We start from the raw sequence: 27960 nt of genomic DNA, 5'->3' as shown, positions 1-27960 counted from the left end.
AAGACAGTTACTTCGTTCTCAACTGAGTATAAATATGATGCTTTTTTTTAAAAAATTTTTAGAACAGATGTTAAAGCTGTTGCTCATTGTCAATTCAGTTAGCTCTAGACAATGAGGCTTCAGCAGTGCAGATGGACTTCCCTGTAGATGCTAATGATGCCTATGGAAGCCAGCCCAATGGAAGTGACACAATAACATCATGTTGCCTTAAATGTGACCCAGATTTTCAAACTTGTTAGCACTAAAAGCCAAGCATTTAGTAAGAGTGTGTATCCTAAGTGAGATTCACTGAACACAAGAGTAATCCAGATCCAATTAGGCCCTGGGCCTGAAGTCTGTGGTAAAACTCACATTGCCTTTATTTGTACAGGATCAATCCTTCTGTTAGTTTCTTCAGAGCTGAAACTGACTTGGAAATGGTGATATTCAATTCTTGTAACATTTTAACATGCTTTGACTCATGCGATTCTTTTCCCCCAAAAGTGCACAAACATTTAAATGTGGTAAAGATTTTATTTTTAGCTTTAGATTTAAAGCAGATTTGACAAGTAAGCTTTGTGCTTAAGTTTTGCAGCCTTATTAGTATAATTCTGAAATGGTGAAAAAGAGCAATTCCTTATGACAAGAAGAGGTAGTATTTAATATAAGCCTAAGCAGTTTAAAGAAGCATTTTGTGAACCCAACTTATTTTCACTGTTACTTTATCATAGAAAAACAGCATTTTAAACAAGTTTTAGTAATTAAGTCTTTTAAAAAATAACTTTAAATACCATGGCGCAGTTGATTATAAAACTAATAATTTACTTTGCATCAGGACAAAACCTACTGTTACATGAATTTTGGGGCGGGGGGGGATTTCATAACTGATCCCATCTGAGACCATCAGTCTTATACTCAGGTGCCTTAACCCCTCCACAGCCTGGCTACATTGCTATTTTTAGCATGCTAGTTTGATCAGAACTATCTTGGATAGGTCTCCCCGGGAGGTAAAATTTACAATGTCTAACTCCAATGCAGACATACCCTCAGATCCTGTGTTGAGTCTGCAGAGCCAGCTATTAGGGAATTTTTTTTTTTTTAATTACTTCACAAAATACATAGCATATTCATTTTCTTCAAAGGAAAGTATATTTTAAAAGCTTAAGAAATAAAGGAACGGGATCTCAGCTGGTGTAAATTGGCCTTGAAATGTTCAATAAAATTACCTGTTTTTAAAAATGTTCATACACTAGATAAGATTCAAAGTTGTTTAATGCATGTTAGTTTTTTAAAAATGAAACATTCCAAGATATACAGTCAAAGATCAGGAACTCTCATATTAAAGATTAACAGTACATCAGAGGCTTGCATAAATACTTATTGCTATTGTGTAATATGTTCCAAATTATCCTCTACAGAGTTCAAGTAACATACGCATACATACATACAATGCACTATAGAAAACTCTAAGCAATGGAAGCACATTCTTCAAATAATGAAATCTGGTAGAGTATTTGGAAATTACTCTTTCATAAAAATATAGTTCTTGTTTAAAAAAAAAAAAGTAGTGCATTTAAGACATACTGGCATATAAGAGTATAAATGTTTCCAAATGTTGTATTGCAAAGTTGCTGCTTATTTGCTTTAAAATATGTATACCTGAGAGTTAAGCCAGAAAGGCACTAAAATATTCAAAACTTGTTCAGAACAAAATTTGAGTAACAGTACATTGAAGGCATAAAATCAGGGCCAAATCCCCAGCTGGTTAAACTGGCTTAGCTCCATTTACTTCAGTTTCACTACACTGATTTACACCAACTGAGGATCTATCCCCAGTGGGTTTTTCCCCAGTGTCTGTTCAAAATTCCTTTCTTTCTATTTTGCTTCTGAAACTCTTACGGCCAAATTTCCAGTGTACCATAGACAAGACGGACCATAATACCTGTTTCAGACAAAAGCTCTAAGTCTACATATTTAAAATACTGAGGAAATCTACTTAAATGAATACAGATTTTATTTGTTCCTTCCCAATGTGCTAATTCAGCATAGCAACCTAGATGCCTCCAACACTTCAGTTTTAAAAGAGAAGTTAGTTGGAAAAGTGTAAAACTAGCAATTCCTATTCTCCCCTGACCCCCTCTACTCCCACAACATAATTTATAAAATGATATTTCAAATAGTTTCTGGGCAAAGACACTTCACAGTCAAAGTTTCAGCTCAGAGCACTTTTTAGAGCAATCTAAACCTCCCTGAAAATAGGCATTTAATGTAAACACTGACAATCTTAAACCCTAGCAGCATAAATAGTCCTACCAGAGAGTTTCTGTGCAGAGTTAATATGGTGCAAACAGGTTAAGGTCACAATCCTGAAAACATGTGCACATTCTTAACTTTAAGCACAAGTAGTCCCATTGAAGCTGTAGGATTACTTGTGTTCTTAAAGTTAAGCGTGCACAAAATTGTTTGAAAGATCAGGATCCTAGTTAGTGATTCAGTTTTCAAGGTCCTACAGATTGTTATGTTTGTTCCTGCTGTATCCAGTGGTTCTGTAAAGTCTCAAAAAGTCAAAACCCATCTCACACATAATTTCCTTTTGGAGGTTTTTCAACTACATCTCTGAGCTTCCGTTATCTTTCTGATTAGGAACTGTTTGTCACGACTCTCCTAAAAAGACAGTTAAAATAAAAAACACAATAAATATATTTGAAAATGACATTCTGTTTCTCCAATCTATCTATACGTATAAGTCACATTCACCACTTCTTCTCTAGGAAAAAAGGTGGCTTACCACTACATGGTATAACCCTAGTAAAGACAAGGCAATTGTAATTTTAATATGAGTGAGCACTGTTTCCTTTTCAAAAGCACATATGTGACTTAGGAGCACAAATCCTATTGACTTTCAATGACACGTGTGCTCCTCAATCACTGAGGGGCTTTTGAAAATTCCACCCCCAATATACATTAACACACATGCCCTTCTCAGATACAATCAAAGTTTAAATACCAAAAGCTGGAGTCCATCCTTAGATACACACGCAGGGGCATGCACTACAAAGTGTGATAGTCATTGACTGAAGCTCTGCTTGCACTCTTCGAGAGAAAACCTTGCTCCAATCAGGATAATGCTAATTTCCAAAGAGTGTGTTACTACAGGTATGTGTGGATGCTATGTTCACGCATGCAAATCCCCAAAGCTCTGGGAAAGGTTTGTATTCTATGTGGAATGTCTGAGCCCTACTCATCAGTAGTTTCTCAGAAGTTAGTTATTTTAAAACTATTCCTAGTGGAACAGGGCCCAATTTCATCCTATTGTAATACAGACACATAATAATAATAACTAATAATATATAGGCATGTGGAGCTGTATTAGTAAACACAGATTTGGAAACTCTGCTCAGAGTCAGATATCACAGTATTTTTTTTGCATACATAGTACTTGCAAAGAGCAGTGATATAAAATAGAATGGAATATGTATATAGGGTAATCAGATTTATTCTCTGCTGGTGGCTAAGAAACAGTCTTAGCAAGAACGTTAATAAAATCCCCAAAGGAAATAGTCTGCCTAAGATGGGGTCAGTCACTTGACACCTCCTGGTTTTTCTGTCTAAATTACAGTTTTCAGAGGTTAAGAATTGAAGATCAGAAGGGGTCATTAGATCATCTAGTCTGATATACTGTATCACATGGGCCATAGAATTTCACCCAGTTACCCCCATATTGCACACAACACCCTGTGTCCGAGTAAAGCATCTCTTCCACAAAGCCATTCAGGCTTGATTTGAAGACATAAAGAGATGTTAAATTTAGAGGGGGAGTTGCCTTATTTCTAATAAAGTCTGTCTAGCTTCAGATTCTAGCAATTGGTTCTTATTACTCCTTTAAACTCTTGCAAGATTAAAGAGCCCTTTAGTACCTTGTATTTTCTCCCCGTGAAGGTTCTTATACACTCTTGTTCCCATTATACCTGGCTACAGGACCAGTGCTAGGGTCTTGAGCGCCCTAGGCGGACGGCAATTTCGCCGCTCCACGCACTGGTCCCACGGCTCCAGTGGAGCTGCTGCAGTGGTGCCTGCGGAGGGTCCGGTGTGCCTGCGGGCGGTCCACCAGAGCTGCGCGAACAGCCGACTGTCCGCAGACACGACTGTGGCAGCTCCATCCAAGCCACGGACCAGCGGACCGCCCGCAGACACCACCTCGGCAGCTCCACAGGAGCTGCCTGCCTCCCCCTCTGGCAGCGCCCTGACCCAGGGGACACCCTGGGCTGCCAGCTGCCGTGGCGGCGCCCTGACCCAGGGTCAGAGTGCCTCCGCGGCAGCCGGAAGCCTGGGGTTTCCCTGGGCCAGGGGACCCCTTGGGGCTGCCTCCTGCCCTGACCCAGGGGACACCCTGGGCTGCTGGCTGCCGCGGCGGCGCCCTGACCCAGGGGACACCCTGGGCTGCCAGCTGCCACGGCGGCGCCCGGACCCAGGGTCAGAGCCCCTCCACGGCAGCCAGCAGCCCGGGATTTCCCTGGGCCAGGGGACACCCTGGGCTGCCGGCTGCCGCGGCGGTGCCCTGACCCAGGGGACACCCTGGGCTGCCAGCTGCCGCCGGCAGCTCAGACTCCCTCTCTGTCCTAGCAGCAGGGCTGCTCAACCATTTAAAAAAAAATTGGGGGGGCTCTTTTTGGCACCCCCAAATCTCAGCGCCCTAGGTAACCACCTAAATGATTGCACTGGCCCTGCCTGGCTATAGAAAAGAGAAATAAAAGGGAGCAAGAAAACTGCTGGTTTCTTTGCATACTTGATTTCTAGTGCAACACAACTGAAAAACTTGAGGGGGGGCGTGGGGGGGTAGAAATGAAGACATTGTATGAGATCTTACCATAACCAATTGTTCCCTGAGCTGATCAACGACCCGTTTATGTGCTCCAGCCAAGGCAATGAAATAGAACATAATGAGGCTGCAAACAGGCAATTTGTATAATGTTACCATCATACACAGAGAACTATTCAGAAAAACAGAGAGCTACAGTGTACACCAAACTAAGCCGGGGGTGCTGGAACAATGTGTATAGTGGGGGTGCTGAGAGCCAGCGGACCAAATTGTAAACCCTGGATAGAATGGAAACTACTTCAGTCAACAGCACCCCTCGTTTCAGCGCCTATGAACTAAGCATTATGATGGAAAACCCGAACTACTGAAGACTCAACATACAGCTGGGATGGGTAGGGGACAGCCATGACTGAAGCAGCCTGGGGCAAGAGAGCTGTTGAGGGATTTCTCCTGTCAGCAGGAAGAGGCACTCGGGGTGCATGGAAGGTGGGGCCTCTTGACGCTGTTCTGGTCTGTAGTGCTTCCCTCCGGTCTCTACACTTTTATGTGGTTAGAGGGCCTCTGTACCCTCCGTGGACTATCAGCACCTTTCGTGCCCTGAGGGGCTCTCCCTAAGAAGCTGAGTTTAAATAAGTAGTTCTCTAATTTCCCTCTTCTCCATTTTTTAGCCCTTGATCTGTAGTCACATCAATTGCATATTAATTCCTGTGGGTTTACTACAGGATACTGCCCTTGTAAATGACTCAGAATGAGATTCACTCCATGAAAGGAGCAAAGGAGGTAGCAGAAAACTGGATGCTGAAACTGCTTGCCTGTCTGAGAACTGAAATGGTTTTTCTTCCAAATTAAAAAATTTATGGTAACCACCTACTAGCAAACATGTCATAGGGCGTTAGTTACCATGTATTAAAAACATTCTGTGAGTATTAAGGACATAAAAAACAAGACTTGAAGTCTTGGGAGTATAAAACTGCAGACCCAATTCAGGAAAGCACTTACGCATGTGCTTAAAATTAAACCTTCAAGAATCAGGGCCTGGGATGAACATTCAAATGTACTTGGTGGTTTTAACAAGTGCACAAGTTATACAGAACCCCAGTGCACAAGCCTCTCAAGATCAATGAAACAGTGACATAAAATTAAACTCTACCCTATGGACTGGCTTATCTGGAGACCAAGTAGCAACCTTGGGACTTCGGTTTCCTAAACTGGAAGGCCAGATGCATTACACAGGTGCAATTCTAGGGGGGAAACTGCCCTCTGCTTACAACATGCCAGTTTGCAGAATGGCTAGGAGCTGTTTTGGGAAGAGAGATAGGAAGCTGCGATGTTGGTCATCTGGACAACTAGGAGACGAGAGAAGAATGCAGTTAATGAAAAGAGACAAAAGCTGAAGGTTTTAATACAAGATCTGAAGCCTTCCATCTCCCTGGGCAAAGAAAATTGGGTATAAAAAATGTTCCACATCTGTTTAATTAACAGAGAACTAAATCATACAACCACATGGAGGACAACAAAACTTAAAGGGCACCACCAAACTCAGCAACACTCACCAGATAGCCATAAAGAAAGGCACTGCAAATGCTTCTGAAGCGATACCATTAAGGACCTTCTGCAGAGCTGTTGGAAACCCTCGTATTGTATGTGGAACAACATCCCATGAACTGTTAAAATTAACGAATGGCCCACATGCTTTAGAGGAGCGGATGCTATTGAAAAAGCAACATAAAAGAGATGTCACATAGAAAGAGACAACAAGGCAACAGGGGATTCCATTCTTATTTGTTTCCATAAGTCAAAGTGCCCTTGTTTATATTAAAATTAGTTATTTTAAAACAAAAAAAAGTTACTAGTGCACAAGTAATTAATTACTTTTTAATTCTATGCAGGTATATTTTCTTCTAACTTTTATTTCCAGAATGGTTGGTGACAGGATGGTCTGGTGCTTTGTGGGGTGTATATGTTCAGAGAGGTTTCTGTGGTCTAGAAAACTCATTATGTTGCATGTGGTACGATTGAGTGAGTGAATGTACTACAAATGCAGTATGAAAGATCATCTTGTCTTCCCCCTTACACATCTTTCTTCCGTCAGCTTTATTGATTTCTATGCAGCAACATTTTTCTGTCAAGTTCCTTTCTCACTTCCTTTTCATGATCAAATGAGCATTAAAGAGTGCTGACACCGGTTGGATTGTCTCAACAAGAAGTCAGAAAAGCCAGGGATAATTGCCCTGGTTTAATCCTGAAAGGCCAGTGAAGCTTCTTGAGGAAAGCAGCGTCTGCAGCACCTGCAGCCAATCAGAACCAGACAAGAGCCAGAACATTTTTTAAAAAGCTCTCATGAGGTTTGGGAGAAAGGGGTGTAATTCAAACACTAGAAGCTACCAGCCTCCTGAACCCAAGTTCTGGCGCAGTTAGTTAATTTTCCTGAGTTGAGGCTAAACCTTGGAGGACTGAAGGCCAGGCTGGAGAACCTGAATTTTGACTTTGGGGTATTTGTGTTTGAAACGTTTGGGTGCATGTCCTTTCCCAGCACAGGGGAGGACAAATTAAACTTTTACTCCTCTCCTTCTCGCCCCCTCTCCCCTCAAGGGACGGAGGGGGGGGGGGCGGGAGAGAGAACACGCGAGCAAGCAACCGTGACTTTTTTTATGAAAGCCAGACCCACCACTTGAGGCATCCCTACTCGAGTTAAAAAAAAAAATCCCTTTACATTAAAGCAAAATAATAAACTTTATAAATATTAAACCATTATTTACCGTGTCATGCTGAGTCCCAAAGGAATAAAAGCCAATATAAGCCCAATCAACAGCACCGCCAGGAAGAAGAAATTAGAGCTTGATGCTCTGACAGATTTCTTTGAAGGTCTACATGTATGCATCAAACTTATCTGGAGAAGAAGAAGGGGGTGGGTGCAGGAGGGAGAAACAGATCTTGACCATTTGTTTTTCCAGTAAGTCAATGTCTACCCTAGCCTAGCCCATCCCCCTCAATCCTGCTCCCTTTGACAGCAATAAGCTCCCTGAAGCTCAGGTCAGAATGTTTTATATTTCTGAAGAAGCCAAATACCAGCCACCATCTTGGGTTTGCATCTCCTCAAGAGGAATCACCTATAGATGCTTTTAGAGCCTTGGCCCCGATCCAGCCACAGATCCCTATGACTGCGTACAGGCCAACTGACTGCAATGGAGTCCTGCCTGTGTGGAGTATATTGCAGGATCGGGGCCTTAGGTTTTAATTCCAAAAATCCCAACAAGTCACATAAATCTCTGCAAAATATTAAAATGCCAGCAGGGATTTGCTGCTCAAAAGGAATGAATCCAAGCTGGTCTGGTCAGATTTCACAACTTCTGAGACAAAAGGCCTATAGAACTGACACTTCTTAAACAAAGTCTCGGATTTCCATTGGGTTGATTGAACTGAATATATGCCCACTTGGCAAAATCCTTTCCTTGCTCTGAAGTCTCATTTTGGAAAATAAACCACGGGCAAGAAGGTGTAAATTAACTGCATCACGAAACAACAGTTTCTTATAAAATGGACAAATTAACTGATGAGCACGACATTAAATAGTCATCTGCCAGATCATGTCAAAGTTAAATATCTACTTTTTTTAAACAAAAAAATCACTATAAAACCACCCCAAAGAGGACACGTTATTTCATTTCAAGTACGCTGCACCCTTAGTTTTTGATTTTTTTTAAATCAATACAATTTCTATCTTCTGCAAGTACAAAAGTCACAGAGAAGTAAACTATTTACTTCCACTTACCACAAACCTTCATTACCTTTTTAATGTAAAAGACGATAAAATATTTTATAGTTGCTATAGCAGGAAGAAGTGGTGAATAAAAGGTTCCAATCCAGCAGATTGTCTGCCCATAAACTATTTCCAGTACATTTTCAGGAATTTGAAATTTCTGCAGCCCACACCACTGAATCGGTTTACAAGAGCAATAGGTAACTAACAACCTAAAAAACAAAACAAAACACTAGGTCTCAAGCAGTGAGACTGAACTGAACTTCACAACCTTTTAATATATAGTCAGAGTAATGAGAAAAGTAACATTAAAAAAAGTAGACAAAACTTGTAACACAATGACATCTGAAGAAACCGAATTCCATTGGCAGGCAAGTGTGCAACTGAGCAGGTATTTTATTTAGCTATTTGTTAATTTTATAATTGGTCTTATTTTAAAATGGAAGAGCTGGTGAGAAAAGCAGAGAAACAGGAGTAATGGTAAAAGGGAACATCTTAGCATGTTCAGCAAAAAGCATGTTCAATGGGAGCCAATACTCACTTTCTAGGAAAATCAACAAACACTGCCACTGCAAAAATTATTATGAAATCAAAAATCATCAGCTTATACATCTCCTGCCCAACTCGAGATTCCCAGCACTGAAAAAGAGAGGGAAAACAGGATTAGAAGAACAAACAGCAACTACAGAAATTTGTCAGAAAACACAACTAACTTCAAAATCACTGCCATAATAGTGAACTCCTAGCAATGTTTCCAATGTTTTTTTATTAATTATTATTGCCCTATAACCCATAAACATTTTAAAGGGCCAGACCTTGGTCCCATTGGTATCAAATGCAATAATGCTGTTGGGTCTGAGCCTTAGCTGGTGTTAATGTTCATAGCTCCAATGAGACAGATCTACACCAGCTGAGGATCTGTTCCACTGGCTCCAGTGGAATCGCAATGTTGCCCTAAAAGGAAAACAAGCCATACACAGATTTAAGAACTTCACTAATTTACACTGAGCACTAATATGTAGTACTAACTCTCTCCCCCCCACAACCCTGCACAGCAACCCAAGTCCTGATTCACAGCCCACAACTACAGAGGGGGCAGACGATTGTCAGCTCCCAGTAGATGCAGGAGATATATAGCAACGAAAACTAATGCCTCTCTTGGAAGACGTTAAAGATAAGCATGTCTCAAAGTGAACATCAATTCTGAGTCCCTGACACGCAAGCAAAGCATGTACAAAGGTATCTTTATTTGGTCGTTCCGATTGATTAAACACAAAATCTGCTTACTGGGTAGAGTTCGTAATTGTATCCACAGGCCTTACACTTTTCATTAGCACATACGATTCGATTCCCCAGTGAAAACAAGAGAACACCAATGTTGGCCAGCCGCACAAAGACACACCTGGAGAAATGACAAAACCCCATGCTCTAACCCCTCAGAAAAGTCACAAGTGTAGAGCCTGATGCAACTGGCAATGGGAATCTATTAAGTGTAACAGGGTGTTGGATCAGGCCCTTAATACAAAGGCATTTCACAAAGCTTTAACTGAAGAATAAGCCAATGAGTTAACATAGGTTTTATTTCAGTTTCAATAATATTAAGCTTATTTGACTCTTCCCCACTTTAGATCACAGTAGGTCAGTGTTTTGCTTATGTTATGTCCTAGAGCACAGTCATTTCAAATGTAGGCTTTGGGACAGCCACCGTCCTAAGGCTGCCACTCCCTAACTGTTTCAGGTCACCAACTCCCAGCTCTTTGCGTGCTTATCCTGCAGTATCTTTTGGCATAAAATACTTAACTTCCACTTTGTGCTGGGCCTTGTGCTGCTCTAGCTCTACTAATGCAAGACTGTAACATAAGTGAAGCTGATGACTGCACCCTCTGTTGCTGTCCTGTGGAACAGCTGCTGTACAGAGGGACAGTGTGAACATTTCTCCTGCACTACTAAGAATTGTGCCAAGACTGTATCTCTGTCCTACCACCCATTTATATTAGAGTGAGCCCCAGAACCAACCCTGCCACAGACCACCCAGCTGGGGGGGCGAAGATGAGGAAATGATGACATTGTTCTTACATCCATAGACACAGTCATGGATTGTTTCCAGAAACGAAAAAATGCAGTCACAGAAGTCCTGCTATCTCTGCTATCCTGGGCCTTCCCAAGGAAGCCAGGTTGGCTGCTGTGGGGAGCAACAATATAGCTGCTCCCTGATTTGGGATGTTGCTGCTTGGGACCATTTTAACCTATGAAAAGAGCACCCATGTGCCACCATGATCAGCGCATTAGAAAAGCTTGTGACGATAATAATAAACACACTTACCGCATAAGCGTTAACCTGATCTCAAAGGCTGGTGAATACTCTTCAAATCTGATGATATATGAAAAAAACAGAGGCGCTATAAAGTTGGCCAGGGTGATCACTATAGAAGGCAAGTATTGCACGAAGAGATTACCCTCAAACGTCATCTTGCTGCTGACCTACGTTGGATGAGAGGTGAGGAGTGTAACACACACAAAAACTTCTCTGTTCCTGTTTTCTGCTCAGGCTTCCCATTGGCCTCAGCTGTCCAGAACTCTGGCATCATCTTTCACTCTAATCTCTCTTTCTCCACCCACATCTCCAGGGACTACAAATTTGCCTACTGGCACCTCTGCACCGCTGTCAATACACAGCATTGCCTTGTCCCCATCCCTTCCCAAATGTGCATCCAAGCCATCATCCCTGCGTACTTGGAACACTATGACTGCTCCCCCAAGGCCTCCCTAAGTCCAAGTACATGCAGAATGCCACTGCCAGCTTTTATACTGATGCATAAAAAGCACAGCTGTGTCTCAGCTCTTTCCCTTCCCCTGCCTCACACGACTCCCCTGGCTTCCCAATCATTTTAGGATCCTGAACTCCTTGGGTGAAATCTTGGCCCTAATGAAGACAAAGGCAAAACTCCTGCCAGGATTTCACCCTTTGTATTTAAAACCTGTCATGGCTTTTTGTCTATACGGTCCCTCTTTCCCTCCTCTTCCCATTTGTCAAGCACTGGCCTTCTCTCTGTCGTGTCAAAAGAAAATCTGGCCACTGTTGGTCCAAGAACCTTTTTCTTCTCCATGGAGTGCCTACCCCTGGAACAACTTTCCTGTGTCTCCCCACATTAGTAACTGTCTCATTTGAAGACATCGCTTTTCTCTCTTGCATATACCTCTTGATTCCACTCCACATTTGCTGCCAACTAATCAATGAACTGAAGAGTGCTTCGGGATCCCCTTTGTATGGAAGATGCTATGCAAGAGAATGTTTCATCAGACCAAACCACTCCATTCCTTTGCAATTCTTCACCTTATTTGCCAAGCATACTTTGGTCATCAGCACACTGCCAGGATTTATTCTCATGTCCTGTCTAAGACTTACATTGGAAATATTTTCTTGTGAGTAGATGGTTGCTCTATAGATAGAGTAAAAGCATCCTGACAAAAGTCCAAGAACAAAGATATTTAAAAATATTCTTAGACAGTAGATCCGCAGCTTTTCTTCTGTTGTCCTGCAAGCTTTTTTTTGCCTTAGTCTTTCTTCCTCCAAGTCTGTCTATAAATCAAAGAAAATTCATATTGAAATGTACAGTCCTCTGATGCAGAGGGAAATGTGTCATCAGCACCTGGAACATCTGATTAAGACAAAGAGATGTATCTTGTTCTTGAGGTGCACACATTTGTAGCCTGATCCAAAACTTATTGAAGAAGTTTTTCCATTGACTTCAATGGGTTCTAAACAGGTCTATATCCCAATGTAAATCCCCTAACCCCGTGTTTTTCATTCTTTTCAGGTTGGCAACCCCTTCTTCAAAGTCAAAAATCTTTGCGACCATTTTACATTTACTATAGGAGTAAAATATGTACCAGTGACAACAAGGATAAGCCTATATAGTCTACTTCTGTGTGGGTTTCAAGAGGTTGACAAGAATACTTGACTTTTAAAAGTCAGGCTGTGAGGAGAGTGAGGGAATGAAATTCTTTGCTTTAGATTGCAATAACATTTTCAATGCCATGTGACCCCAGATGGGGGTCAGAACCCAATGGATGTAAAACACTCATCTACACCATCTCATCAGATAATTAAATGGTAAGCTCTTTGGGGCAAGGAGCTGAGTTTTTAATTTGTTCTATGAAAACCCCTGGCAAACTTTTGGGCACTGCAAAAACAGAGTAATAATCTTAACACCGTTAATATCAATGGGAGTTATGTACTCATGTACTGACTATAAAAGATAACTCACCCTAACAAAGGCATTTTCATTTATACTTGATGTAATATATTAAACCTCAAAGGGAATTTAAGGCAGATAACCTTAGTGAAGTTCACTTTCCATCCCCAGAACAAGTATGGCAGTCACACATCATCCCATTATTGCACATCAAGGATGATCTGAAAGGGCCACCTCTAAGGGAGATGTTAATCCAGCCTCCAGACTCATTCAGCATGAGACCCAGGACATGGGAAGCAAGGGAGGGGCTGCTTCTGTTCACACTGTGTGCTCTGCTTGACTTACGGAATAATGGTAATATGCACGGACACGTTATGTTGCACCCCTATGTATTTGTGACTAGAATCAAGACTTTCATTGGAAATGACATCACCACTAGGATGAAGGAAGCTTTGATTTGTGACTTGAGTGGCAGCCATCTTATTTTCTCCACACTGGAATAAAACTAACTGAGGCCCTGGATTTATGGTAACATATTAATCTGGTCTTAAAAGAGACGAAAAACGTGGGTGTTCTATTTTGTGATGTATAGACAAACAATAGCTATTGTTTAATGGCATTACACACATACTGTCTCAGTATTCAAAATGGATAAGAAAAAGGAGGAGTAAGGCGATAAGTGGTAGATTTCTCTCCAAAGGTCACTTTACCACACAAATAGCAGCAAATGTGTGTGGAGAAAAGGCAGGATAATACTGATTTTAATCAGAAATGCCTTATAGTCCCCAGCTGTCTGTAGAAAACCTCTTCTACTGTTGAGAACCTATTTGGAGGTTTGAATCCTATTTTCTGCACATGTGCATGTGTCACTGAAACACCTGATTGAAAACAGCAGTGGTTTATTTTTTTTTAAAAGCAGCAATGTCGCAGTTGGCAAATAAACTGTAAGGTGAACTGCTGCTGCTCTTTATTCTGACCAAGCAGCTTCCTACGATGCTGCAAACTTTCAACCCCACAATCAATAGCTTTCCTGTTGGGATAAGTAGAGACTAGCATAGGAAGAATGACTGGAATGTGAGCAAGAAGATGACAAGAGAAGCATGGGCTGGATGGGGGAAGGCCCTGAACCTCAGTACTGATCCTGCCAGCATTGCAACAGACCCCTATGTAGTCCGGAAGAGCATGCAATAGGATGTGGGATCACACACACACTCACACACTCTCTCTCTCTCTCAATGTGTGCATGCTTCTTTAAATCTTCCTAGCCCTATCCCAATTATCTGCAAAGCTATGCACATGTCTTATTACCCACTCTGAAGTCCAGCAAGGGGAAATAGTATACAAAAGAAAAAACAAAAACACTTACTTCTAGTTCATATTTTAAACTACTATGTTTTAGCCGTGAAGCATTCGGGTCTGTAATGCAGAAGTCCCAGCCTGCAAAGATTTTGTTGCAGTAGCTCTGAAATGGATCTTCCTCCCGTACAAAGCTTTGTTTAAATCCTTCCACAGACCTAATAAAACATATTGTAGACCCTTGTTAATTCATTAACAGTCTTACCAAAAACTTGAGCAACCACGATTTCTACATTTTTTCTTTCTGCCCTTTCAAAATCTATATAGCAGAAAGCAAAATCTCTACTAGTTGACACACATCAATCAGCACAAGCATCTGTTACCACTTTTTTCATCCAAGCTCTCTCAGTAAGGCCTAAGATAAGAAAAAAAAAATCAGCTTGAAGTCACTGTAACCCATGAAAACTAAGGTTTTGTGTAGTTCACAAATGGATTTCAGAGTCCCCTCAACTCTTAGCAACCACATATACTTCCAGAAATACACAAACTCTGGTTACATAGTGTCCATGCAGTCTTCTGTTTTGCCAGTTTTCTTCCCTCTCCAACTCACACTACCTCTGCACAAAAATGTATTTCAACTTTATTAAAAATATTAAAAATTCTTAGCTCCCAATGCATCATATTAAAAAAAAAAATCCTAACAGCTCAAGACCACACAGATAAGGACTTAAGACATCATTATCATGACCTCCATACCAGGGCTTGTAAGACCATAAATCCAGAAGCTAGATTTATTCAGCATAGTCAATATTCAGCTTTATTCGTTCACTTGGGTCTGCATCACAGACCTAAAGTTTTTGCTTCAGCCCACATCAAAGGCTGAATGATCCCCTGGAAAGCAGCCAATAGAATGATTTTTTTTATTTCACTTCCTCTGTATCAATACATTTTTGGAAGAAGAAAACACCATGAGTTCTCAGAAGGGATTTAGCTGACGCTACACCATTTCCATATCAATGGAAGTCCAAGAATAATTCACTGTTTTTCCTATATACTGGGATAGAAAGTGAACTGTACAATATCAAGCCATAAATAGAAGATACCAAAAGTTGTCTTTACCTTTTCACTATCCAGATAAGACTTAATGAGAGATACACAAGTGTAGTCAGCAAGTATGCAAGTGGTAGATTGTATTTAATGGCACTGAAATGTACCATATCTATTCTGTAATATCCATAAAATAGACTCGTCATTTCAAGGAAACCCTGTGACAGGATGAAATGCACATAACAGTATTAATCACTCAGATAGTAAACATGGTTTTGCAAACAGCAATGAAACAAAGATTTCTATATAGTGCCCCAAACAAGCTGCAACAAGTTTGTGGTTCCCAAGTTTTTGCACAGTGTGAACCGTGTTTTGTTAGAGAGATTACCTACCTCATGGACGCACTTCCCCTTCCACTCACAACACAGCCCACTGGCAGCTTCATGTAAGTCATTGCGCAGATGTAATATTTTTAAAGCTTCTTTCAGTGCAAAATAGCAGCTGGCAATGAGGATGAGTGACTGCAGCATGTGACCAGCCAGGTCTCCTGACCCACCAGCAAGCAGCTGCTTGTTGCATACAAAGATTACAACTTTATCTCCACTGATGTATATGCAGCATCATTCTCAAAACTGATGTGAAAAATTATTCTCCTAGCAAAACCGCTTTGTATTTTACATGTGTTAACTTTGGATTTAGAAAAGTAAAACAATTCAATCTAAATACTCACAGTGCCAGAGAGCAGATCTATTATGTAAGTATAGAAGTAAATGAGTCCTTTAGTACCACTAATTGTATAAACTGTGCATTGCGGCTCTGCAAAAGGAAGACAGAATAAAAGTCACTGGGAAAGTAGTAATTTTCCACTTTACCATAAGACAATGGTAGTTCAAACATAACTTCTACAGTCAAACACTTATCTCCCCTTTAAAATGCTTGACATAAACAATAGTGGACTATTGTAAGGATGTTTACCTATGTCTTTTGGAGGAACTTTAACATAGCTACTGTTGAAAACTCCATACTGAGAAATGGTGCTTGGAAGTGTTATAAAACTGAACATCAGAACAAAGATTATAAAATTTAACAGGACCAGGAAACGCAGGAAGGAGAAATAGGACTTGATACCAGTGCCAAACTTCCCTGGGAACAGAAAAGAAAATGTCACCAATCATAATGAAAAAAATCACTGTGAATATAAAACAACATTAAAGGCAAAGGGTCCTGAATCTGATCTCAGTTACATATGGGGAAATCTGGAGGCATGCCACTGAAGCTAGTATTGTTACTCTAGATTTACAATGATGTAAATTAAATGAGAATCCGACTCAGTGTCTCTTTTCCACTAGTTTTCATCTGACACATTTCTATTGATCTGTCAGGAAATTTATAAATATTAGTATATATATATTTAAAAGGCTGACTAGAGATGTTACTCTATACCTTTAACTATTAACTGTGTCCACACAATACAGCAACCCGCAAAAAAAAGGGACAAACACAGATTCCCCTTTCAATTTGATCTCAAATCTAAGTACCTTTAAGGGAATCTAAACTGGTGTCATTTACACATTCTTCTGGGTCAGTCAATATAAAATTACATTAATTTAGAAAAAAGAACAGGAGTGCTTGTGGCACAGGTTTTTTTTTCTCCTGCTGATGATAGCTCATCTCAATTGATTGGCCTCTTACAGTTGGTATGTGTACTTCCACATTTATACATGCAGAGAACATGAAAAGATCTCCTGTTTGCGTGTTCCATTCTATGTATCCGAAGAAGTGAGCTGTAGCCCACGAAAGCTTATGCTGAAATAAATTTGTTAGTCTCTAAGATGTCACAAGTACTCCTGTTCTTTTTGCGAATACAGACTAACACGGCTGCTACTCTGAAACCTGTCATTAATTTAGACTCTCTCCCATTCAGACTCACACCCACTTACTGCGGTGCCATTTACATTCCCTTACATATCACTTCTGAACATGCTCTTGAGTCTGAGTGAGCATGTGGAAATCTAATTTAGCCTAATTTAGTTCCAGGGAGCTATCTGGAAGTGCAAATAGGTTAGGGGGAACTTTAACTTATCCCAATTACTTGCATTTCCTAGTACAACCCTAACACCTCTCTCTTCCAGTCTCTTAGCCTGTAATTTACTCCCTCAAACTCAATGCGCCAAATTTAAAGGTAACATGTGAGGGAAAGGTGCACAATAAATGACAGTAAGGGTTTGCAAGACTGAGGCAGGATAACTTATACCCAGGAGGGCCAGCAGAAGGTGAAAGTTGCACCAGCTTAGACTCCTGTAAGGTGCAAATGTTTGAATGGGCATGGAGTTAAGACTAAGAAACCTTATCAGGGCAGTGAATGGACATTTGCACTGATGTCGACTGTGCCATGGTGTACCTATTCTGTAGACTTCAGTCTCTGGGACGTGCAAACATTTTCTGAGCAAAACACACACATACACAGATCTACATACTAACAATACCGCACACTTAATAGCAAGATAAAACAGAAAATGGAAGTATAAAAGGGGTAATACCCTCAATGCTATGAATGTCATTTCTCCAAAGTTCCAAGTAAGACGACAGCTCCTTGGTTTCATCTAGGAATTTTTTCCATGATTTATTCCTGGTCTGCTTCAACTGATCCCAACCAGATAAATGTTTTACATTAGCCTCCTGGATGTCCCTAGTAAAAATATAAATTAAAATGAACTCTCAGTCATAGGGACAGTTTTTTGGGTCGTGGGTAGAGTGTGTACACACACACACACACACACACACGGCCTGGCACTACAATACAAATAAAGAATAGTAATGTACACAGGTTGGCCCACTTAAGCTATATGGGAACAAGTCAGGTTTCAACCAATGGCTCCGGTACTGTACCCTTCATTTAAAATATAAAAGAAAAATGGCTAATAAATCTCTCCTGTTCAGCTTCAGAATAATTTGTCTCCCTTACTGTAAACTAAAAATGGGACAATCCAATGACAACTAGTGCCACCTTGTGAGACAGGGCAAGTAACTGGAGTAGGAACATTCCAACGGTTCAGCAACCTCACTTCTTCATCTTTCTCATCATTAATACCACTTGGGGCCTGTCTACATTGGGGATATTTTAACCACTTTTAAAACTGGTTAGAGCCACAGTACAGACACATTATTAAACAATTTAAGACAGCTTATCCTGTTTTTACTAAACTGGTTTCAAAATAGTTCTGCAAAACCAGGTTAGAACACCTGGGGTACATCTACACTTCAAGCCTGAGGTCTAAATTTCAGCTCAGTGAGACATACCCATGCTAGCTCTGATTGACTAGGGTGCTAAAAGCGGAGTGAAGCCATGGCAGCATGAGGGGCTAACTGTCCTGAGTACACGCCTAGAGTCTTGGACAGGATCATACTCAGGACAGCTAGTCCCTCCCACTGCCATGGCTACATACTATTATATGATCTGACCTATCTTAAATCAGAGTCAGTAAAAATGGGTCAGGCCACTTTATATTGTTTAATAATTGGTATACATTGTGTGTCTGACCAGTCTTAAAAGCAGTTTAGCTGAAACAGTTTTCCTAACGCAGACAGTATCAGGGCTGCCATCTGTAGAAAAGACTGCATATTCGTAATTCATCTTCTAGGACTGCATTCTTCTCAAAACAATTTTAAATGAACAGCGAAATGAAAGAGCCATGAAGGAGGAATCATTTCCCAGGGCTGCCATTTGAAGACAGCAGTTCTCTTCTGGCACCAATATTTTTAAATTTTCAGTTATGCTTGATTTAGTGACCAAGTGAGCTGGTACAGGCGGTTAATAATTCAGAGAGTCAAGTGATTTCTTTCTTATTGTCAGTAAAAGATAACATTCTCTCCTCCCCAAAGCTATTTTTGCCATATTAGCGGTGAGGAGTGGAAGTAAATTTATTAAAAATGCACAAAAAAAAGGAGCTTTTCAAAAAATACTTACCAAAGGAAGATAGCTTCCCTTGGTAAAATCTAAGAAAGTATAAGGCCAGTTGTGTTTTTTAAAACCTCTCACCTCCAGCTCTGCCAAGAATGTAGTTGGTTGGACATTAAAACCCCCTTTAAAAAAAAGGGGGGGAATATAGGGATCTGTTAATTCCACAACACACAGCCACATGTAACTGCCATTTACATTAGCAAAAAAGGAACACTCCCTTTAACTGGTTATATTTGATAACAAAAAGCTCTGCGCCAATCAATCGCATTTACTTTGGGACTATTCATCATTGGACAAGGTTTATTTCCACCCAATATTTTGAAGTTGTCAAATCAGCATTTTCCAACAGAAAACTGTTAAGAACATAAGAACGGCCGTACCGGGTCAGACCAAAGGTCCATCTAGCCCAGTATCTGTCTACCGACAGTGGCCAATGCCAGGTGCCCCAGAGGGAGTGAACCTAACAGGCAATGATCAAGTGATTCTCTCCTGCTATCCATCTCACATCCTCGATGAACAGAGGCTAGGGACACAATTCTTTAACCCCGGCTAAATAACCATTATGGACTTAGCCAACCATGATTCTAACCAGGTTCTCCTTTGAACAATTGTTATAGTCCCACCTTCCAACCTCCTCAGGTAAGGAGTTCCCAACAAGTTGATGTGCGCTGTGTAAAACACTATCTTTTATTTGTTTTAAACCTGCTACCATATTAATTCATTTGGTGATCCCTAATTCTGTATATGGGAAAATAAATATCTTTTCCTTATCCACTTTCCTCCACATCACTCATGATTTTTATATACCCGTCTACACTATATCCCCCCTTAAGTCTCTCTCTTCCAAGCCTGAAGACCTAGCCTCTTTAATTCTTTCCTCGTATGGGACCTCTCCAAAACCCCTATTCATATTAGTTGCCCTTTTCTGAACCCTTTTCTAGTGCCTAGAATATCTTTTGTGAGGTGAGGAGACCACATCTGTACACAGTATCGAGATGTGGACGGTACCATGGATTTATATAAGGGCTATAATATATTCTCAGTCTTATTCTCTATCCCCTTTCTAATGATTCCTAACATCCTGTTTGCTTTTTTGACCGCCTCTGTGCACTGCGTGGACATCTTCAGAGAACTATCTACGATGATGCCAAGATTTTTTTCCTGACTCGTAGCTAAATAAGCCCCCATCACATTGTATGTATAGTTGGGGTTATTTTTTCCAATGTGCATTACTTTACATTTATCCACATTAAATTTCATTTGCCATTTTGTTGCCCAATCACTTTGTGAGATCTTATTCTTAGTTTTAGTATAAATTATCTCAGTGCTGTTACGTTGATGTATAGCGCGAGTCTTTGGTGAATGTAACAGGCCAGCATATACATTGTCTCCTTGGAGACAGTGAATTTAATTCTGTGTGTGTCTAGTGAGAGGGACTGACCACTCTGGGTAACTCGGGAGCTGGGATGCACTGATTGTTACCTGCAAGGCAAGGTTAAGACTAGCAGAGTCTTGAGGAGTTTGCTGGTGAAGTGAACAGACTGATGTGGCTCGCAGCGGACACATAGTCTAAGCTCCAGCAAAGCTCACTCTTGCTAAGGCAGAGGTGTTACACTGTGGCTTATGGTTCTGAGAGCCTTGAGGAGAGCGTCACACATGCCCTTTTCTCCTTGACCCAGGCTCTCCTGCAGAGGCCTACCTACTCCCTATAGAATTACACTCTACAGGTCATGTACCTTGGAGTCAAAGTGGACCTCTCTGCTCCCTTCTACTTCCTGGGCTGCTCCCCACAGGATTACACTCTGCAGGCGAGCCACCTGAGAGAGTCATATCTAAACTAGGTCCTGTCTAGGGACTCCTGCAGGGACCTTCCTACTCCCAGTAGTTCTCGCTGGTCTTTGTGAGGATCAGGGATCAATCAGCTGATCTCTGGTCTCCCAGCCTCAGCTGGGAAGCAGCTTATTAGTCACAGATTGGATGAGCGCACAACTCCCCTTAATGGCCAGCCATCTGGTGACAGTGCTTTACAAGCACATGACAAAAAAGTGGTCCTTGACCTAAAGAGTTTACAAACTGCATAGAAAGACAAGAGACGGTAGAGGTGAGGAGACACACAAGAAAACAAGAAATGATTACAAACAGCACGACAAGCAGTGTCACTGCCCACCAGCTGCCAAGCTTTTTGTAGGCTTCATCACAGAGCAGAGTCTGAGGAAGAGTTTGAAGGAAGACAATAAGGTGGCTTTTCAGATGTTTATGAAGAGCTCTATCCATGAGCACAGGGGGCAGCATGTGAGAAAGCACAAAGGGGCTTATTAGACATTGTGATAAAGTGGCAATTAAGACTGATACTGTTGGCAGAGCAGAGTGGAGTAAACATTTCAACAGTAATATATGGAGATATACCTATCTCACAGAATTGGAAGGGACCTAAAAGGTCATCCAGTCCAGCTCCCTGGTTTCACTAGCAGGACCAAGTACTGATTTTGCCCCAGATCCCTAAGTGGCCCCCTCAAGGACTGAGCTCACAACCTTGGTTTTAGCAGGCTAATGCTCAAACCACTGAGCTATCCCTCTTCCCAACTATGCATAAGAGATGATAGGCAGAATGGAGATAAGCCATGAAGGGCCTTAAGAATGTAGAACAGTTTTTGTGTTTGATGAGATGGAGCAGGGGGAACCAGACTTAGCAGTCATGATAGTTCACCTGCTCTTTGATTCACCCACCCCCCCTTCTTTAATTCCCTGCAATTATTCCTCACCTCAGGCCAGAATGAAGTCATTGGGACTTTTCTTGTGAAAAACTGCTCACCAGTGTAAGCCAGGAGTTCACAATTAGACCCATAATGATCTTTGAAAATTTCTATTTGATAGAATGGATCTTAATATACTACATTTTGGCAAAAAAAATTTTTTAAAAAGGCTGGACAGCTCCTTTTTGATGCAATATTTGGCACGGTGCAAGAATCTAGGAAGTGGACTTGCATCTTATACCATTTCAGCTTTCCCTGGTATGTACACTGCACAGATTTAGAAAAAGGTAACATTAAAAAAAAAAATAATGGTCTACTGATCCAACCTTAGTTTTCTCTTCTCCGGAATATTTAATGCATATTCTCTTATTGATCGAACCACAGCCTCACTCTTCACTCCTGCTCTTTTTATAAGATTTCTTTTCTCTGCAGCAGGGGATCTCGCAAAGCCATGATTGTTTTGCCGTCTATCTTGTGTTCCTCCAGCAGAAGTTCTCCGCCTTAAAATGGACTGATAACTAGGCAATTCTTGCAGAAAGGTAACAGATGGTGATGTATTATTTGCATCAGGAAGGAAGACTTCTGCCAAAAAAAAAAAAAAAAAAGAGGAAGCAAATTAACTTAAGTGTAAAATATAGTCAAAATACAACTGATACCACCAGGGTAGGGAATGTACAATAACCACAGGGAGAAAGCTCTGCTGTGAATTGCAAAAATCCTTTCAGCATCATGAGGGTGGAAAGGGGTTCAATGGATGCTCTAGGCCAGGGGTCGGCAACCTTTCAGAAGTGCTGTGCTGAGTCTTCATTTATGCACTCTAATTTAAGGTTTCCTGTGCCAGTAATACATTTTAATGTTTTTAGAAAGTCTCTTTCTATAAGTCTATAACATCTAACTAAACTATTGTTGTATGTAAAGTAAATAAGGTTTTTAAAATGTTTAAGAAGCTTCATTTAAAATTAAATTAAAATGCAGAGCCCCCCCAGACTGGTGGCCACGACCCAGGCAGTGCAAGTGCCACTAAAAATCAGCTTGCGTGCTGCCTTTGGCACGCATGGCCATAGTCCTAACTCCTGCTTAGGCAGTGTGGCAAATTGCCGGTACTGTTATGCTGGTCCACGCTTTCTCTTCTTTGGGAATGGTCAGGGTCCATTGCTTGCCTCTGAATTGATATTTTAATTACCCACTAGTCCTTGAGGAGGAGAGTGGAAGAGGAGGGACCTGGCCCGCCTCTTCCCAGCCAACCAGGGCCCTGAGGTTTGTGTGAAGCCCACTTTAACTAGCGGTTCCTTCCCCTGGGCTACTTCCCTCTCCTGCCCTTCAGCTTGTGAAGGGGCTTCTAGCCCTCCTTCTACATAAGCCAGTTGCCCCTTATCTAGGGGTTTTTTGGATTTCTCAGCTCGCCGCACTCCTCCAAACTTTCCTTCTGGTCTCTCTTCAAAACTGTTCTCTGTTCCAACTCCCACACCACCTGACTGAAGCAGGTGGTTTTTATCACATGACTGACTGCTGGTACTCCAATTGGCTTCAGGTGCTCTAGTTAATCTATAGCAAACCTTCCTCCTCTTGCAGGGAATAAGGCTCCCTGCTAACACTCTCCTGCTGCATCACTGCAGTCAAAGTACAGCTGGCACAAGGAGTTTGAAAAAAGCAAGTATGCTACAAATCATGCTACAGCCCTGCAAAGTCCAACTCCACAGCAAGATTCAGCAGCATAATTTGGTCCAATCTACACTTCAAGACCAAACTGTATTTTAACCACATCAGGACCTACTGGTCTATAGCCTATAGATATAGGCATCTGCTAGGTAAGGCATAAGTGTAAGTTAAGGAAGTAACAAAATGAGCCTGGAAACCTCATCACCTGTAAGACAATAGCTTAGCAAAACTAATTGAGGCATAAGGCCCAAAAAGCCGTAGCATAAGCAGCTAACTAGGAGTCTCCCTAGACCATAAGATATCACAAGCTAGAATGTTGTCATAAACAAATATGATTAAATTGCTGACAGGAACACAGGATGCCAGCTGATATCGGCTGTAGATATTTTAAATTAGGAACATCAGCAGATGTCTGACCACATGGTAACTAACTGACATATACTCTGATAAGCTTGAGGTAAAAGGCCTAGTAACCTATGGGAGAAGCGCACCCCAGGGTGAGGAAACAGATGAGGAAAAGAGGCTGAAACCCCTACTGGGTATGCATTAGGCATAGAGGGAGTCAGCATAACACAAAATAAAAGATGTATCCTAGCCTGCATGCTGGAGCAGATGCCAGGGTGATGACCACTGGTGGTGGTGGTGATAAGGAGGAGGATGTGAGTGATGACTAGTACTTTGGGTTTTTACATGAGGGATGGTCTGCATATACAAATGAACTAGATCCCAAACATCTGGATCATTTTGTATTACTTCTATCTACTTTACTGGGTTGGAGTGTTTGTGATTTTGTTAATTATGCTAATAAAACTATTGCATATTAAAAAGGCAAGTGTGAGTGTCTCTTCCACGCACATAAGGCTTCTCAACTAATAACTCTGGTTCTGATCTTGAGACGGTACCTTGCCAAAGCACCAAATGTTAAATTAGGGATTCTAATCAATCAGTCAACAGACCAGGCAACAGTATTGTACTTGACTACAACATGGTAGCTTCCCATAAAGTAGAAGCTGTGCCAGATATGGCAATTTCCTGCAATATCCTTAAAAACCCTAGTGTATCTATTGCAAAGTTTATGTATCATGGACTAGGATTATATGCAACATCTCTAGGGGGGAGATGAGATGCAAAGCCTGGAAATTCAAAGGACTAACTTAAAATGGTACTAGACAAGAGTGGGCTTTTGAGATAATAAATGTGAAGTGGATTTCTTGGGCATATCAAGGGAGAAGTTAATGCAATCTCCCCACCTCTGGTAATGCAAAAATCCAGCCCTCTGAAGCTATGCCCTAAGGGGAGGGTGATTGTCTGCTGATTACCTGCTCTTGGAGGCTGGAGATCACTACCCTGAGCTGAATACAGAAACAGGATGATCTGCCCAGTCCGGATTCTGATTGAGACAGCTATGAATTTGTAAGCCTGGGGAAAAGCCAGTTGTGGGTTTTGAAGGACTGACACCTGGGGGAGGGGGAAAGGGTGATCTCAGGTAAGCTTTTTTGCATGCATTTATTGTTGTATTATGTTTTCTCTGTACTGTTTTCACCTTAAGAATAATGGTGCTTGCTTAGAATGAGCTGTGTGGTAACTTTCAACCGTTAGCTATTAATATGTTCATAGTCACCGGAGAGGAAGGAGACTGCAGATACTGGCTTGCTTTGGCAGTCTGGTTTCCTTGGGATATGAAACTGTAGGGCAAGGGATCATGAAATCTAGAAATAACCCTGGCAAGAGGAGGAGAGATGCAGGTCTCTGCCCAGAGAGGTGACAGCTGAGAGCCAGAAACATTTAAGTAGGTGCCATTGGTAGACTAGAGAGGGAATATAGGCGCAATTGCCCTGAATGGTGACATCCGGGACTGTCCACTCTTTCTTGAGGTTAAATTCTGCTCTCAGATTTACATGTGCAACTTTCACAGCAAACAACAGACAATTACAGCTTCTTGAACACTCCCTTTTACTCAAAGTTTCCATAAATATTCACCATGGCGAAGAGGCACCGGCACAGTCCTAGTGAAAGAAGTAAAGGACCTGGCTCTTCCTTGCCTCCTGCAGTCCTTCACAACCGTGCAACACCAGGGGGTGTAAAACACTCCCATGCTGATTAATTAGTGCTTGTAAAGCAGCACCGCAGAACCTAGGAGCCCCACTCCTGGCCCAGGGCCCCGCGGTGCTAGGCGCTGCACAAACGCACCCTCTGCTGCAGTTGACACCCACTTCCCACGGGGGTACAGGCGGGAGGAGCCCCAGCCCCACAGTGTTGCCCTGAATAACCCTTCTCCTCCCGCCTGACTGGCTCGGAGTCTCCCTGTTTTCAGGCTGCGTAAATGAAGAACCCGAAGCGTAAGAGACCGGAGCCGAGAGGCCGCCCGGAGCCAGCGTTAACCGGCCCACGCGTGTCCCAGCCCGGCTCTCAGCCCAGCCCGTCAGGCTCCGCGTCCGCCAGGGAGCGCGCGGCCCGAGCTGTTCCCACGGCCAAGCACAACCCGGGCCCTGCGGCGCCGCCTGCCCCAGCCCGAGCCCCAGCCCCGCGCCCGAGCCGCGCGGTGTTCGCAAGCTGGCTCCGCAAGCCAGCCTGCGAGCGAGCCGGGCTCCGGTGTTCCTCTCTCCAGCGCCGCAGACGGGCATCTGCTCCACCCCCTCGGGCACCTGGCGACAGGGCCCTTCCGCTCGGCCTGGCTCCCGTTCCCCCACCCACCAACCGGCTCGATCCCGTTCATCATCGCTCCCGCCGGGCGTCCGCCGGGTCCCGGCCCCAGGGGCTCGCTCATGTGCTTGCCCGCGTTAGCCGCGCACGGAGAGCGGAGCCGCGGCCCGGGCGAGTGGTATCCATTTCCGGGCGTCACGGGCCAGTGAGACGGCTGCGCAGCCGAGCGGATATGTGCAGTCAGATGCGGAGGGAGGCCCGTCCCCCGCGCCCTCAGCGGGCACTTGTTGTCTAGGCTTGCATCGGGCTTGCCAGGGCCCGCAAGCATGGCCCCTTCTACAGGCCAGAGGAGGGGGGGGGGGGGCGGGAGGGGGGGGGGGTGGCTGGAAAATAGGTACTGTCAGCCTAGGGCCCCTCGAGACAGGACAAAAGGAAATAAAGCGAGTGCCTAGGCTTGCGTTTCCCCACCCCTGGCGCTGCGGGTCTCTAGTTGCGGTTTGCGCCAGCTCGAGGACGTCCTGCCGCACAGCGGTCTGTCTGTCGTTCTGCACCGACAGAGGGGGCGTTGCCGGTAGGTTGTCTGTCTCTGTCTCGCACAGACCGAGGGGCGTGCTAGCCCGGTAGGTTCTGTCGTGTCTGTCTTGTCTAAAGACGAGTGGGGGTGCTGCCCGCCACAGCGTGTACTGTTCTGTCTGTCTCGCAAACAAGACATCGAGGGGCTTGCTGCCCTACAGCGTGTGTCTGTCTGCACAGACCGAGGGGTGGCTGCCGCGCTAGCGTGTGTCGTCTGTCTGCAGAGACCTAGCGGGGGTGCAGCCCGCACAGCGTGCGTCTGATCTGTTGCACCAGACCGAGGGAGGCTGTCTGTCTGCGAGGATCCTAGGGGGTTGCTGCCGCACCAGCGTGGCGTCTTCTGTCTGCAAGACGTGTGCCGCGTAGGGTGGTCTGTCTGTCTATTGCAGAGACCGTAGGGGGGTGCTTGCCCGCACAGGCGGTGCGACTCGTGTTGTTGCACAGATCGTGCTGCACCTGCAGATAGGGTATGTCTGTCTGTCTGCCAGAGAACCTAGGGGTGCTGCACCGCCGCACAGCGTGCGTCTGTCTGTCTGCACAGACCGAGGGGCGTGCTGCCCGGGTAGCGTGTCTGTCTGTCTGCACAGATCGAGGGGCGTGCTGCCCCTACAGCGTGTGTCTGTCTGCACAGACCGAGGGGGGTGCTGCCCGCACAGCGTGCGTCTGTCTGTCTGCACAGATCGAGGGGCTTGCTGCCCGCACAGCGTGTGTCTGTCTGCACAGATCGAGGGGCGTGCTGCCCCCGTAGCGTGTCTGTCTGTCTGCACAGATCGCGGGGCGTGCTGCCCGCACAGCGTGTGTCTGTCTGCACAGACCGAGGGGCGTGCTGCCCGCGTAGGGTGTCTGTCTGTCTGCAGAGACCTAGGGGGGTGCTGCCCGCACAGCGTGCGTCTGTCTGTCTGCACAGACGTGCTGCCCGCGTAGGGTGTCTGTCTGTCTGCAGAGACCTAGGGGGGTGCTGCCTGCACAGCGTGTGTCTGTCTGTCTGCACACATCGAGGGGTGTGCTGCCCGCGTAGCGTGTCTGTCTGTCTGCAAAGCCCGAGGGGCGTGCTGCCCGCACAGCGTGTGTCTGTCCGTCTTTACAGACCGAGGGGCGTGCTCCCCGTACAGTGTGTCTGTCTGTCTGCACAGATGGAGGGCCCCGTGCTGCCCCCAACAGCGTGTCTGTCTGCACAGATCGAGGGGCTGCTGCCTGCACAGCGTGTGTCTGTCTGCACAGACCCAGGAGGGTGTTGCCCCGCAGCATTTCAGTCTGTACAGCCTGAGGGGCAT

The 27960-nt window shown here is 43.5% G+C and overlaps 1 protein-coding gene across 1 annotated transcript; it reads right to left on the bottom strand.

Moving 5' to 3' along the window:
- Positions 1 to 1233: 1233 nt before the first annotated feature.
- Positions 1234 to 15808, bottom strand: TMC7 (transmembrane channel like 7). Its single transcript, XM_032800185.2, has 12 exons — positions 15490 to 15808; positions 15170 to 15315; positions 14121 to 14268; positions 11965 to 12138; positions 10882 to 11039; positions 9846 to 9960; positions 9100 to 9197; positions 8587 to 8770; positions 7558 to 7688; positions 6352 to 6507; positions 4847 to 4925; positions 1234 to 2643 (listed from the first exon to the last, which is right to left on the bottom strand). The coding sequence occupies exons 1-12, from the start codon at positions 15625 to 15627 to the stop codon at positions 2584 to 2586; spliced, it is 1587 nt and encodes a 528-aa protein (XP_032656076.1). The 5' UTR covers positions 15628 to 15808; the 3' UTR covers positions 1234 to 2583.
- Positions 15809 to 27960: the final 12152 nt, after the last annotated feature.

The sequence above is a fragment of the Chelonoidis abingdonii genome, chromosome 9, assembly GCF_003597395.2.
Source record: "Chelonoidis abingdonii isolate Lonesome George chromosome 9, CheloAbing_2.0, whole genome shotgun sequence".
Taxonomy (NCBI): domain Eukaryota; kingdom Metazoa; phylum Chordata; order Testudines; family Testudinidae; genus Chelonoidis; species Chelonoidis abingdonii.
The sequence above is the reverse complement of the archived record's forward strand: the minus strand, read 5'-3'. Positions and strand labels throughout refer to the sequence as shown.